This window comes from Panulirus ornatus, chromosome 57, assembly GCF_036320965.1.
Source record: "Panulirus ornatus isolate Po-2019 chromosome 57, ASM3632096v1, whole genome shotgun sequence".
Classification (NCBI taxonomy): Eukaryota; Metazoa; Arthropoda; class Malacostraca; order Decapoda; family Palinuridae; genus Panulirus; species Panulirus ornatus.
The window spans coordinates 986660-1002100 of NC_092280.1; the positions used below are offsets into that span (position 1 = coordinate 986660).

The 15441-nt window shown below is 41.0% G+C and overlaps 1 protein-coding gene across 3 annotated transcripts in view; it reads left to right on the plus strand.

Moving 5' to 3' along the window:
* rno (PHD finger protein rhinoceros) overlaps positions 1-15441 on the plus strand; it is a 127201-nt gene that overhangs the window by 53813 nt on the left and 57947 nt on the right. For 2 of the 3 annotated variants that reach the window (XM_071694236.1, XM_071694238.1), the window contains 2 exons: positions 11522-11638; positions 12540-12699. In XM_071694236.1, the coding sequence (XP_071550337.1) occupies positions 11522-11638; positions 12540-12699 (277 nt within the window). The remainder of the gene's footprint in view (positions 1-11521; positions 11639-12539; positions 12700-15441) is intronic. The other variant, XM_071694239.1, reaches the window with a different exon arrangement.

Below are 15441 nucleotides of genomic sequence, written 5' to 3' on the forward strand. Positions count from 1 at the left end.
AAAGGGAATATCTTGGAAGTTTCTTTGCAGACTATGCTAAGTTTAGTAGTGGAGTGAGGAACAGGCAGTTTAGAGTGCAAGTTTGAATAGAGAGAGCCTGGAAGTGCTGATGACCATGCTGCATTTACAGGCTGCCTTGGTCAAGCACATGGGTTAAATTCTTTTTGCATCAGTTAGTCAACAGTCATCCCAGCTGTTCATCCTCTATTAAGTGTTGGTTGATAAATTGGGTACATGGCTTAGGCTCAGATATATATTTATATTTATTATACTTTATCGCTATCTCCTGCATTAGCTAGATAGCGCAAGGAAACAGACGAAAGAATGGCCCAGCCCACCCACATACACATGTATATACATACATGCCCACATACGCACATATACATACCTATACATTTCAACATATACATATACATACACAGACATAAACATATATACACATGTACATATTCATACTTGCTGCCCTCATCCATTTCCGTCCCCACTTTGCCACACATGGAATGGCACCCCCCTCCCCCCGCGCGCATGTGAGATAGCGCTAGGAAAAGACAACAAACGCCACACACACACACACACACACACACATTTATATATATATATATATTATTTGTTTATTATTTTGCTTTGTCACTGTCTCCCGCGTTTGCGAGGTAGCGCAAGGAAACAGACGAAAGAAATGGCCCAACCCACCCCCATACACATGTATATGCATACACGTCCACACACGCAAATATACATACCTATACATCTCAATGTACACATATATATACACACACACACATATATACTCATGTACATAATTCATACTGTCTGCCTTTATTTATTCCCATCGCCACCTTGCCACACATGGAATAACATCCCCCTCCCCCCTCATGTGTGCGAGGTAGCGCTAGGAAAAGACGACAAAGGCCACATTCGTTCACACTCAGTCTCTAGCTGTCATGTAATAATGCCCGAAACCACAGCTCCCTTTCCACATCCAGGCCCCACAGAACTTTCCATGGTTTTCCCCAGATGCTTCACATGCCCGGATTCAATCCATTGACAGCACGTCGACCCTGGTATACCACATCAATCCAATTCACTCTATTCCTTGCCCGCCTTTCACCCTCCTGCATGTTCAGGCCCCGATCACTTAAAATCTTTTTCACTCCATCTTTCCACCTCCAATTTGGTCTCCCACTTCTCCTCGTTCCCTCCACCTCTGACACATGTATCCTCTTGGTCAATCTTTCCTCACTCATTCTCTCCATGTGCCCAAACCATTTCAAAACACCCTCTTCTGCTCTCTCAACCACGCTCTTTTTATTTCCACACATCTCTCTAACCCTTACATTACTTACTCGATCAAACCACCTCACACCACATATTATCCTCAAACATCTCATTTCCAGCACATCCATTCTCCTGCGCACAACTCTATCCATAGCCCACACCTTGCAACCATACAACATTGTTGGAACCACTATTCCTTCAAACATACCCATTTTTGCTTTCTGAGATAATGTTTTCAACTTCCACACATTCTTCAAGGCACCCAGGATTTTCGCCCCCTCCCCCACCCTATGATTCACTTCCGCTTCCATGGTTCCATCCGCTGCCAGATCCACTCCCAGATATCTAAAACACTTTACTTCCTCCAGTTTTTCTCCATTCAAACTTACCTCCCAATTGACTTGACCCTCAACCCTACTGTACCTTTATAACCTTGCTCTTATTCACATTTACTCTTAATTTTCTTCTTTCACACACTTTACCAAACTCAGTCACCAGCTTCTGCAGTTTCTCACATGAATCAGCCACTAGCGCAGTATCATCAGCAAACAACTGACTCACTTCTCAAGCTCTCTCATCCACAACAGATTGCATACTTGCCCCTCTTTCCAAAACTCTTGCATTCACCTCCCTAACAACCCCATCCATAAACAAATTAAACAACCATGGAGACATCACACACCTCTGCCGCAAACCTACATTCACTGAGAACCAATCACTTTCCTTTCTTCCTGCACGTACACATGCCTTACATCCTTGATAAAAACTTTTCACTGCTTCTAACAACTTGCCTTCCACACCATTTTTTTTTTTTTTTTTTTTTTTTTTTTTTTATACTTTGTCGCTGTCTCCCGCGTTTGCGCAGTAGCGCAAGGAAACAGACGAAAGAAATGGCCCAACCCCCCCCCCCCATACACATGTACATACACACGTCCACACACGCAAATATACATACCTACACAGCTTTCCATGGTTTACCCCAGACGCTTCACATGCCTTGATTCAATCCACTGACAGCACGTCAACCCCTGTATACCACATCGCTCCAATTCACTCTATTCCTTGCCCTCCTTTCACACCATATATTCTTAATTATTTATTTTTTTATTTTGCTTTGTCGCTGTCTCTCATGTTAGCGAAGTAGCGCAAGGAAACAGACGAAAGAATGGCCCAACCCGCCCACATACACATGTATGTACATATACGTCCACACAGGCAAATATACATACCTATACATCTCAATTTACACATATATATACATACACAGACATATACATATATACACATGTACATAATTCATACTGTGTGCCTTTATTTGTTCCCATCGCCACCCTGCCACACATGGAATAACAACCCCCTCCCCCCTCATGTGTGCAAGGTAGCACTAAGAAAAGACACCAAAGGCCCCATTCGTTCACACTCAGTCTCTAGCTGTCATGTAATAATGCACCGAAACCACAGCTCCCTTTCCACATCCATATATTCTTATATATATATATATATATATATATTTTTTTTTTTTTTTTTTTTTATACTTTGTCGCTGTCTCCCGCGTTTGCGAGGTAGCGCAAGGAAACAGACGAAAGAAATGGCCCAACCCCCCCCCCCCATACACATGTACATACACACGTCCACACACGCAAATATACATACCTACACAGCTTTCCATGGTTTACCCCAGACGCTTCACATGCCTTGATTCAATCCACTGACAGCACGTCAAACCCTGTATACCACATCGCTCCAATTCACTCTATTCCTTGCCCTCCTTTCACCCTCCTGCATGTTCAGGCCCCGATCACACAAAATCTTTTTCACTCCATCTTTCCACCTCCAATTTGGTCTCCCTCTTCTCCTCGTTCCCTCCACCTCCGACACATATATCCTCTTGGTCAATCTTTCCTCACTCATTCTCTCCATGTGCCCAAACCATTTCAAAACACCCTCTTCTGCTCTCTCAACCACGCTCTTTTTATTTCCACACATCTCTCTTACCCTTACGTTACTTACTCGATCAAACCACCTCACACCACACATTGTCCTCAAACATCTCATTTCCAGCACATCCATCCTCCTGCGCACAACTCTATCCATAGCCCACGCCTCGCAACCATACAACATTGTTGGAACCACTATTCCTTCAAACATACCCATTTTTGCTTTCCGAGATAATGTATATATATATATATATATATATATATATATATTTTCTTTTCTTTCTTTCAAACTATTCGCCATTTCCCGCATTAGCGAGGTAGCGTTAAGAACAGAGGACTGGGCCTTTGAGGGAATACCCTCACCTGGTCGTAGGTGACTAAAGGGGATGGGAGCGGGGTGCTGGAAACCCTCCCCTCCTTGTATTTTAACTTCCTAAAAGGGGAAACAGAAGAAGGAGTCACACGGGGAGGGCTCATCCTCATCGAAGTCTCAGATTGGGGTGTCTAAATGTGGGTGGATGTAACCAAGATAAGAAAAAAGGAGAGATAGGTAGTATGTTTGAGGAAAGGAACCTGGATGTTTTGGCTCTGAGTGAAACAAAGTTCAAGGGTAAAGGGGAAGAGTGGTTTGGGAATGTCTTGGGAGTAAAGTCAGGGATTAGTGAGAGGACAAGAGCAAGGGAAGGAGTAGCATAACTCCAGAAACAGGAGTGGTGGGAGTATGTGATAGAGTGTAAGAAAGTAAACTCTAGATTGATATTGGTAAAACTGAAAGTGGATGGAGAGAGATGGGTGATTCTTGGTGCATATGCACCTGGGCATGAGAAGAAAGATCATGAGAGGCAAGTGTTTTGGGAGCAGCTGAGTAAGTGTGTTAGTAGTTTTGATGCACGAGACGGGGTTATAGTGATGGGTGATTTGAATGCAAAGGTGAGTAATGTGGCAGTTGAGGGAATAATTGGTGTACATGGGGTGTTCAGTGTTGTAAATGGAAATGAAGAGCTTGTAGATTTATGTGCTGAAAAAGGACTGGTGATTGGGAATACCTAGTTTAAAAAGAGAGATATACATAAGTATACGTATGTAATGTAGGAGAGATGGCCAGAGAGCGTTATTGGATTATGTGTTAATTGATAGGCGCGCGAAAGAGAGACTTTTGGATGTTAATGTGCTGAGGTGCAACTGGAGGGATGTCTGATCATTATCTTGTGGAGGCTAAGGTGAAGATTTGTAGAGGTTTTCAGAATAATAGAGAGAATGTTGGGGCGAGGAGAGTGGTGAGAGTAAGTGAGCTTGGGAAGGAGACTTGTGTGAGGAAGTACCAGGAGAGACTGAGTACAGAATGGAAAAAGGTGAGAACTAAGGACGTAAGGGGAGTGGGGGAGGAATGGAATGTATTTAGGGAAGCAGTGATGGCTTGCGCAAAAGATGCTTGTGGCATGAGAAGCGTGGGAGGTGGGCAGATTAGAAAGGGTAGTGAGTGGTGGGATGAAGAAGTAAGAGTATTAGTGAAAGAGAAGAGAGAGGCATTTGGATGATTTTGCAGGGAAATGATGCAAATGAGTGGGAGATGTATAATTGAAAGAGGCAGGAGGTCAAGAGAAAGGTGCAAGAGGTGAAAAAGAGGGCAAATGAGAGTTGGGGTGAGAGGGTATCATTAAATTTTAGGGAGAATAAAAAGATGTTTTAGAAGGAGGTAAATAAAGTGCATAAGACAAGGGAGCAAATGGGAACTTCACTGAATTGGGAGGTGATAACAAGTAATGGTGATGTGAGAAGGAGATGGAGTGAGTATTTTGAAGGTTTGTTGAATGTATTTGATGATAGAGTGGCAGATATAGGGTGTTTTGGTCGAGGTGGTGTGCAAAGTGAGAGGGTTAGGGAAAATGATTTGGTAAACAGGGAAGAGGTAGTAAAAGCTTTGTGGAAGATGGAAGCCGGCAAGGCAGGGGGTTTGGATGGTATTGCTGTAGAATTTATTAAAAAAGGGGGTGACTGTATTGTTGACTGGTTGGTGAGGTTATTTAATGTATGTATGTCTCATGGTGAGGTGCCTGAGGATTGGCGAAATGCTTGCATAGTGCCATTGTACAAAGGCAAAGGGGATAAAAGCGAGTGCTCAAATTACAGAGGTATAAGTTTGTTGAATATTCCTGGGAAATTATGTGTGAGGGTATTGATTGAAAGGGTGAAGGCATATACAGAGCATCAGATTGGGGAAGAGCAGTGTGGTTTCAGAAGTGGTAGAGGATGTGTGTATCAGATGTTTGCTTTGAAGAATGTATGTGAGAAATACTTAGAAATGCAAATGGATTTGTATGTAGCATTTATGGATCTGGAGAAGGCATATGATAGAGTTGATAGAGATGCTCTGTGGAAGGTATTAAGAATATATGATGTGGGAGACAAGTTATTAGAAGTGGTGAAAAGTTTTTATTTAGGATGTAAGGCATGTGTATGTTTAGGAAGAGAGGAAAGTGATTGGTTCTCAGTGAATGTAGGTTTGCGGCAGGGGTGCGTGATGTTTCCATGGTTGTTTAATTTGTTTATGGATGGGGTTGTTAGGGAGGTGAATGCAAGAGTTTTGGAAAGAGGGGCAAGTATGTAGTCTGTTGTGGAAGAGAGAGCTTGGGAAGTGAGTCAGTTGTTGTTCGCCGATGATACAGCGCTGGTGGCTGATTCGTGTGGGAAACTGCAGAGGCTGGTAACTGAGGTTGGTAAAGTGTGTGAAAGAAGAAAGTTAAGAGTAAATGTGAATAAGAGCAAGGTTATTAGGTACAGTAGGGTTGAGGGTCAAGTCAATTGGGAGGTAAGTTTGAATGGAGAAAAACTGGAGGAAGTGAAGTGTTTTAGATATCTGGGAGTGGATCTGGCAGCGAATGGAACCATGGAAGTGGAAGTGAATCATAGGGTGGGGGAGGGGGCGAAAATTCTGGGAGCCTTGAAGAATGTGTGGAAGTCGAGAACATTATCTCTTAAAGCAAAAATGGGTATGTTTGAAGGAATAGTGGTTCCAACAATGTTGTATGGTTGCGAGGTGTGGGCTGTGGATAGAGTTGTGCGCAGGAGGGTGGATGTGCTGGAAATGAGATGTTTGAGGACAATATGTGGTGTGAGGTGGTTTGATCGAGCAAGTAATGTAAGGGTAAGAGAGATGTGTGGAGATAAAAAAAAGTGTTGTAAAAAAAGTGTTGTTGAGAGAGCAGAAGAGGGTGTTTTGAAATGGTTTGGTCACATGGAGAGAATGAGTGAGGAAAGATTTATCAAGAGGATATATGTGTCAGAGGTGGAGGGAACGAGAAGTGGGAGACCAAATTGGATGTGGAAAGATGGAGTGAAAAAGATTTTGAGTGATTGGGGCCTGAACATGCAGGAGGGTGAAAGGTGGGCAAGGAATAGAGTGAATTGGAAAGATGTGGTATACCGGGGTCGACGTGCTGTCAATGGATTGAACCAGGGTATGTGAAGTGTCTGGGGTAAACCATGGAAAGTTCTCTGGGGCTTGGATGTGGAAAGGGAGCTGTGGTTTCGGTGCATTATTACATGACAGTTAGAGGCTGAGTGTGAACGAATGGGGCCTTTGTTGTCTTTTCCTAGCACTACCTCGCACACATGAGGGGGGAGGGGGTTGTTATTCCATGTGTGGCGAGGTGGCGATGGGAATAAACAAAGGCAGACAGTATGAATTATGTACATGTGTATATATGTATATGTCTGTGTGTGTATATATATATGTCTACATTGAGATGTATAAGTATGTATATTTGCATGTGTGGACGTGTATGTATATACATGTGTATGTGGGTGGGTTGGGCCATTCTTTCGTCTGTTTCCTTGCGCTACCTCAATAACGCAGGAGACAGCAACAAGGCAAAATAAATAAAATAAATGATATATATTATATATGTTTGTGGAGATAGGGGATAAAGAATACTTCCCACATATTCCCTGCGTGTTGTAGAATGCAACTAAAAGGGGAGGGAGCAAAGGGCTGGAAATCCTCCCCTCCCGTTTATAATTTTCCAAAAGATGGAACCTTGATGTGGCCAAGTGAGGATATACCCTCTAAGGCTCACTCCCATGTTCTTAACGCTACCTCGCTAATGTGGGATAAGGCAGATATGTATGAAAAAAAATGTTTGTGTGTGTGTTTCATTTGTATGGTATGAAAGAGATGACCTTGATCAGGGTATCCAGTTCCCCATGCTGTGTCAGCTAACATAAAAAATGTGGAGAGTTTTAGATGATTAGTAGAGGTCATGGCAGTGGAAGAAAATGTCGGAGTTGAAGTTAACCATGGGATGAGCAAGAGGGATAAGGTCGGGGATGCATTGAGGAGTGTGTGGAAAGAGGTCACTGCGTGTGGTGACAAAGGTTTCATTGTATAGAAAAGTGATAGATTACAGAGGGTGGATGTGCTGGATATGAAATGCAGAAGACAATACATGTTTTGAGGAGAATTGATGGTAGGGTAAGAGATATGTTAAAAGAGTATATTGTAGAGATCTGAAGTGGGTGTTTTGTAATGGTTTGGACATAAGGAAAGGATGAGAGGAGAGACTGACTAGCAGGGTAACCAAGATAGAAGTGGAGTGAACAGGGAGAAAACCGAAGGTATGGAAGAAGGTAGTAAAAGTTGTTTTGGATGTTTAAGGCCTAGGTATAAATTAAGAAAGCACAGGATAGAGCAAATTGAAGTGATTTGGTATACAGGGGGCAAAGTGATATCATTGGTTTGAACTAATGCATATGAAGTGGCCATGGAAAACCATAGGTAGTTCTCTTGGGTTTGGCTGTGGATTGGGGTTCTGGTTTTGGTGCATTATACATGACAGACAGAGACTAAATGTGAGCAAATGAGGCAGTTCTTCTCTTCTTGGCTCTGCCTCATTATGGAAGGAAAGGTGATCAGGTATGAAACATAACATACTTATAATGATGAATGAACTATGAAGGGCGGAAGAAATTTAAAGGCAGGATTTACAGGGACAGTAAGCAGCCCTGTAGTTTCAGCTCAAAGATACTCAGGAAAAGCACAGTATTTTATTATATATCTAGTATATATAAAAAAAGGGCAAATGAGAGTTGGGGTGAGAGAGTATCATTAAATTTTAGGGAGAATAAAAAGATGTTCTGGAAGGAGGTAAATAAAGTGCGTAAGACAAGGGAGCAAATGGGAACTTCAGTGAAGGGCGCAAATGGGGAGGTGATAACAAGTAGTGGTGATGTGAGAAGGAGATGGAGTGAGTATTTTGAAGGTTTGTTGAATGTGTTTGATGATAGAGTGGCAGATATAGAGTGTTTTGGTCGAGGTGGTGTGCAAAGTGCGAGGGTTAGGGAAAATGATTTGGTAAACAGAGAAGAGGTAGTAAAAGCTTTGCGGAAGATGAAAGCCGGCAAGGCAGCAGGTTTGGATGGTATTGCAGTGGAATTTATTAAAAAAGGGGGTGACTGTATTGTTGACTGGTTGGTAAGGTTATTTAATGTATGTATGACTCATGGTGAGGTGCCTGAGGATTGGCGGAATGCGTGCATAGTGCCATTGTACAAAGGCAAAGGGGATAAGAGTGAGTGCTCAAATTACAGAGGTATAAGTTTGTTGAGTATTCCTGGCAAATTATATGGGAGGGTATTGATTGAGAGGGTGAAGGCATGTACAGAGCATCAGATTGGGGAAGAGCAGTGTGGTTTCAGAAGTGGTAGAGGATGTGTGGATCAGGTGTTTGCTTTGAAGAATGTATGTGAGAAATACTTAGAAAAGCAAATGGATTTGTATGTAGCATTTATGGATCTGGAGAAGGCATATGATAGAGTTGATAGAGATGCTCTGTGGAAGGTATTAAGAATATATGGTGTGGGAGGTAAGTTGTTAGAAGCAGTGAAAAGTTTTTATCGAGGATGTAAGGCATGTGTACGTGTAGGAAGAGAGGAAAGTGATTGGTTCTCAGTGTGTGTAGGTTTGCGGCAGGGGTGTGTGATGTCTCCATGGTTGTTTAATTTGTTTATGGATGGGGTTGTTAGAGAGGTGAATGCAAGAGTTTTGGAAAGAGGGGCAAGTATGAAGTCTGTTGGGGATGAGAGAGCTTGGGAAGTGAGTCAGTTGTTGTTCGCTGATGATACAGCGCTGGTGGCTGATTCATGTGAGAAACTACAGAAGCTGGTGACTGAGTTTGGTAAAGTGTGTGAAAGAAGAAAGTTAAGAGTAAATGTGAATAAGAGCAAGGTTATTAGGTACAGTAGGGTTGAGGGTCAAGTCAACTGGGAGGTGAGTTTGAATGGAGAAAAACTGGAGGAAGTGAAGTGTTTTAGATATCTGGGAGTGGATCTGGCAGCGGATGGAACCATGGAAGCGGAAGTGGATCATAGGGTGGGGGAGGGGGCGAAAATTCTGGGAGCCTTGAAGAATGTGTGGAAGTCGAGAACATTATCTCGGAGAGCAAAAATGGGTATGTTTGAAGGAATAGTGGTTCCAACAATGTTGTATGGTTGCGAGGCGTGGACTATGGATAGAGTTGTGCGCAGGAGGATGGATGTGCTGGAAATGAGATGTTTGAGGACAATGTGTGGTGTGAGGTGGTTTGATCGAGTAAGTAACGTAAGGGTAAGAGAGATGTGTGGAAATAAAAAGAGCGTGGTTGAGAGAGCAGAGGAGGGTGTTTTGAAATGGTTTGGTCACATGGAGAGAATGAGTGAGGAAAGATTGACCAAGAGGATATATGTGTCGGAGGTGGAGGGAACGAGGAGAAGAGGGAGACCAAATTGGAAATTGGAGGTGGAAAGATGGAGTGAAAAAGATTTTGTGTGATCGGGGCCTGAACATGCAGGAGGGTGAAAGGAGGGCAAGGAATAGAGTGAGTTGGAGCGATGTGGTATACCGGGGTTGACGTGCTGTCAGTGGATTGAATCAGGGCATGTGAAGCGTCTGGGGTAAACCATGGAAAGCTGTGTAGGTATGTATATTTGCGTGTGTGGACGTATGTATATACATGTGTATGGGGGTGGGTTGGGCCATTTCTTTCGTCTGTTTCCTTGCGCTACCTCGCAAACGCGGGAGACAGCGACAAAGCAAAAAAAAAAAAAAAAAAAAAAATCTAGTATTTTATCAATGTATATCTTTATATATGCATTATAATTCATAACACACTTACACAGCTTATTTTGACATTATACTATCGCAACTCTCGACAATAACATGGAAAACAGTAAAAAAGAGGAGAGATATTAAAGAATTACTGCATGGGTTGTGGCATTCAGCTGACTGTCATTCTTGAAGCACAATGATTTTAAGTCAGCCTATCACCATTTCATGGTTGGGGTAGGGTTGACGAATGGCATAGGATGTACAAATTGTTTCTTGACAGCTGTGAACTTTCTTCTTATTTTATGGTGAGAAGGAATGATGTGTATTAAATCATAAGTCATAGAATGCAACCAAAGGACTAAAAACAGTCCTGCGCTAGAAATAACAAAAACAGATGTTGACTTTATGGATAGAAAATCTAAACTAAAACTCAGTGCCCTTAAGCTATGATTATGTGAAATCATTGAAGATATACTGCACAACTACCGGGTTCTTGAGTGGAAAACCAAAATCCGCATTGGTGAGTAGTAGTTTCTGTTCATTCTTAATTAATTTTTTTATGGCAAAGTTTCATGGCACATTGTGAATAGTTTTAATGCTGAACACTTCAGATTTCATGTTTTAAGGAATTGGAGCCTGGCTTTAGGGGTGTGAAATACATCCCCATTTTCTCACTGAAGCCATTTTCGTTTTTGCAGTTTTAATTGTCATGCCACTCTCCAAGAATCCATCCCCGTTTGAATAGAGGGTTAGCTGTTCTAAGCTTCGTTAGAATTTGATCAGACTTTGTATGGTTACTCATTTCATTATTTCTCAGTTAGATTTTGATCATGGGAGTCAGATCACATGCCCATATCTCTGTCTTTATATGCATCAAGAATATCAGTTTCAGTAATGCTGCAAAATCACATTCCATTTTAATGAGACTTGGCGAGATTACTTATTTTGGTCACCCTTAGCCCAAGCTTGGAGACAGAGCTGTATTGCATATTTATACTTACATCCATATGGTTGCCTCGAATCTTGATAATTATTCTTGATTTTGTCACATTAAAATTTGACAAGTCTTATCATTTATTCGTCCTCAGCTCAGGTTCAAATATGGAACCATATCACTCATCCAGACTTGCACCTGCACGCACATCCCAGACTGTCGTTTCTAATCACTAGCTTTGTTAAATCATATTGGATTTGATCAAACTTGCTAAGATTACTCTTCTTTGGTAAGATGCTGTGGCGGGGGGCATTCATGTCGCTCCGACATAGCTTGGAATTGGGGGGCTGTGCTGTCCTCCGAAGGCTCTTGTTTACTATAAAATCAGCACATTACCTGACAGATAATAGGGTGAGTATTAGTATAATGTTTTTAGTAAACACTTTATGCGCACACACACACATATACACACACACACACACACTCAGATATATATATATATATATATATTTATATATATATATATATATGTGTGTGTGTGTGTGTGTGTGTTTCTGTGTATATATATATATATATATATATATATATATATATATATATATATATATATATATATTATGTAATATCACACACATACACACATATGCACAGACATGCATTTCATACTGTATGTGTAAATTTTATTGAAAGAAAAAAAAAAGAAACTTTCTGTGTATTTTTGTCCTGTCTGATGGAAAGCATAATGAACCTGACTTAGACGTATACCATGAATAAATGTCGCGCACCATGTACTGTCACACCTTTGATTAATGAAGTGATATTAATTGTTTTCAGGTGCCTTTGCTTTCATTGCAGAGGGGTTAGTCATGAAATTATATGTGGGATTGATTATTTGAAATTTAGATTCTTGGCGAAATTAGAGTCTGATGTGATTGGTTGGGGCTGCTTGTAATAACTCCCTCTTGAACATGAAAGCAAATATTTCATAAAGCCAGATTATAGGAGGTCTGTAATGATACTGTGCTGCCCCTTGAAATATGAATGCTTGTTATAGTGTTACATTGTATGTTTTGTACAATGATTGATGTTTAGGTGGATAAGTAAAATAATTGGAATGTTTCCCTGTCGAACAATGTGAATCCAGTAGTGAATGATTAACCATATCCTTTGTCATGCATCAGACAGATTTAGTTGATTAAGGTACCTAAATTACTGCTGATGTGTAATGGAAATCCTGTCTTAGAGCAAATTTCAACTTTGAATATTGAATGTGAGACATCATTTTGATAGACTTTATATGTCTTGCTTCTAGCCTGACAGCGAGGAGGGGAATGAGATGGTATTTTGTGACTCCTGCAATATATGTGTCCACCAAGCTTGCTATGGAATTACAGCCATCCCTTCAGGCTCGTGGCTCTGTCGAACTTGCTCACTTGGCATCAAACCTGATTGTGTTCTTTGTCCAAACAAAGGTGAGTTTCTTAATAGCTACTTATTTTAGTGAACTTAAGAAATGTAATTGATGTTTGTCTTCCTGAATTCTGTAATACTTGATCATCAAAGTGCCTTCTGAACAGAGACCTTCATTGTTTTGTTGAAGATGCACCCTTTTACTATTGATGCTAAGAAATTAGAATAGCTGAAATGTACTGCTGCTCTTTGTATTTTTGCCAAAATGATTAGTACACGTGCTGAACAGTCCTCCTGTAGCTATATTTTTTGTGAAACTTTTCACCTTAACATTTGTTAACCATGTCTCAGTTGATACACCTGTATTATAAGATTAGATAGATGGAAAATGGTTCTAGCACCACTGGGATTATGTGGGCAAGCTTATGCTTATCTCAAGAGATTTATTCTTTTTGATATGTTAAATCTCATTTGTGTTGTATGAATATTATGCTTTGGCCAGTGTCTCTTTTGGAAGCATTGTGTATTGTACCCAAATACATTCTTTGAAGCACATGCACAATGATATATTTACACAAGTAAATTTCATCCCTTATGTATGCTGTAAGTTGGAGAATTTTGCTCCATATATTTTACACAAGTAAATTGCATCCCATATATATGCTGTAAATTGGAGAATTTTGCTCCCAGTATGGATCTGCCATTATGAATAACTGTTGGAGTTATACCTACAGATACTTTCACTGAGCATTCTAGGCAAAGAAGGGTCTTCAATACATATGTATGTTCTTAATTTTGTTTGTTTTCCCAAATTATGTGTTATACCCCAGGAACACATGTAGTTCCATTTTTGAGTTTGATCAACCTTGACAGCTTGGACTTACATTCTGGCATGAACATATCCAATATATTATCTAGGTGTAAGAGATGAAGATCACCATGGGGGAAGGGGGGGTGGTTCATTTAATCTCAGATTTGCGTACCTGGAAGTGCACCACTTAGCTTAGCAAAACTTATATTGATATGTTCCCCATAGGAACCCCGTGTTATAAAGGCTAGTTATATTCCTTAGAACCTAAGTCAAGGATTTTTTTTTTAAGGGAGAATAAGATGTTTTCGAAGGAGGTTAATAGTGCAAGAAAAACTAAAGAACTAATAGTAAAATCAACGCAGGGCGCAATTAGGTAAAAGGTAATAGGTAACGGTGAGGAGAGGAGATAGTGATTGATGTTAGGATGGTGGGTGTAAGATATTTGGGTCATGTAGTTATGTAAAGTGAGAGTCATGGAAAGTGGTTTTTCGGATAGAAATCCTTTTGCTCCACCATGTTACAATAAGGGGATCCATTGGAAAATAGTGTTACAAGGCATTGGCAGTGTCACAACACCCAAAATTTTAAGAGGATACCTTGCTGCTCTGAAATGGATGAGGGAAAACAACAGCATCTTTATTTTTTCAAGTGGATAAAGGAGGTATCATCACCAAGCACAAAAGTGAGAACATAAACAGGGAAACATATTATCTGATGAGATGACTTATGAGAAGAGTAAGGACACTGATAGCAAGTACACAGAGATCTTCAAATGGAAAGTAATGTATATATAATATATATATATATATAATTTGAGTGCTCAAATTACAGAGGTATAAGTTTGTTGAGTATTCCTGGTAAATTATATGGGAGGATATTGATTGAGAGGGTGAAGGCATGTACAGAGCATCAGATTGGGGAAGAGCAGTGTGGTTTCAGAAGTGGTAGAGGATGTATGTGAGAAGAATGTATGTGAGAAATACTTAGAAAAGCAAATGGATTTGTATGTAGCATTTATGGATCTGGAGAAGGCATATGATAGAGTTGATAGAGATGCTCTGTGGAGGGTATTAAGAATATATGGTGTGGGAGGCAAGTTGTTAGAAGCAGTGAAAAGTTTTTATCGAGGATGTAAGGCATGTGTACGTGTAGGAAGAGAGGAAAGTGATTGGTTCTCAGTGAATGTAGGTTTGCGGCAGGGGTGTGTGATGTCTCCATGGTTGTTTAATTTGTTTATGGATGGGGTTGTTAGGGAGGTGAATGCAAGAGTTTTGGAAAGAGGGGCAAGTATGAAGTCTGTTGGGGATGAGAGAGCTTGGGAAGTGAGTCAGTTGTTGTTCGCTGATGATACAGCGCTGGTGGCTGATTCATGTGAGAAACTGCAGAAGCTGGTGACTGAGTTTGGTAAAGTGTGTGAAAGAAGAAAGTTAAGAGTAAATGTGAATAAGAGCTAGGTTATTAGGTACAGTAGGGTTGAGGGTCAAGTCAATTGGGAGATGAGTTTGAATGGAGAAAAACTGGAGGAAGTGAAGTGTTTTAGATATCTGGGAGTGGATCTGGCAGTGGATGGAACCATGGAAGCGGAAGTGGATCATAGGGTGGGGGAGGGGGCGAAAATTCTGGGAGCCTTGAAGAATGTGTGGAAGTCGAGAACATTATCTCTTAAAGCAAAAATGGGTATGTTTGAAGGAATAGTGGTTCCAACAATGTTGTATGGTTGTGAGGCGTGGGCTATGGATAGAGTTGTGCGCAGGAGGATGGATGTGCTGGAAATGAGATGTTTGAGGACAATGTGTGGTGTGAGGTGGTTTGATCGAGTAAGTAACGTAAGGGTAAGAGAGATGTGTGGAAATAAAAAGAGCGTGGTTGAGAGAGCAGAAGAGGGTCTTTTGAAATGGTTTGGGCACATGGAGAGAATAAGTGAGGAAAGATTGACCAAAAGGATATATGTGTCGGAGGTGGAGGGAACGAGGAGAAGTGGGAGACCAAATTG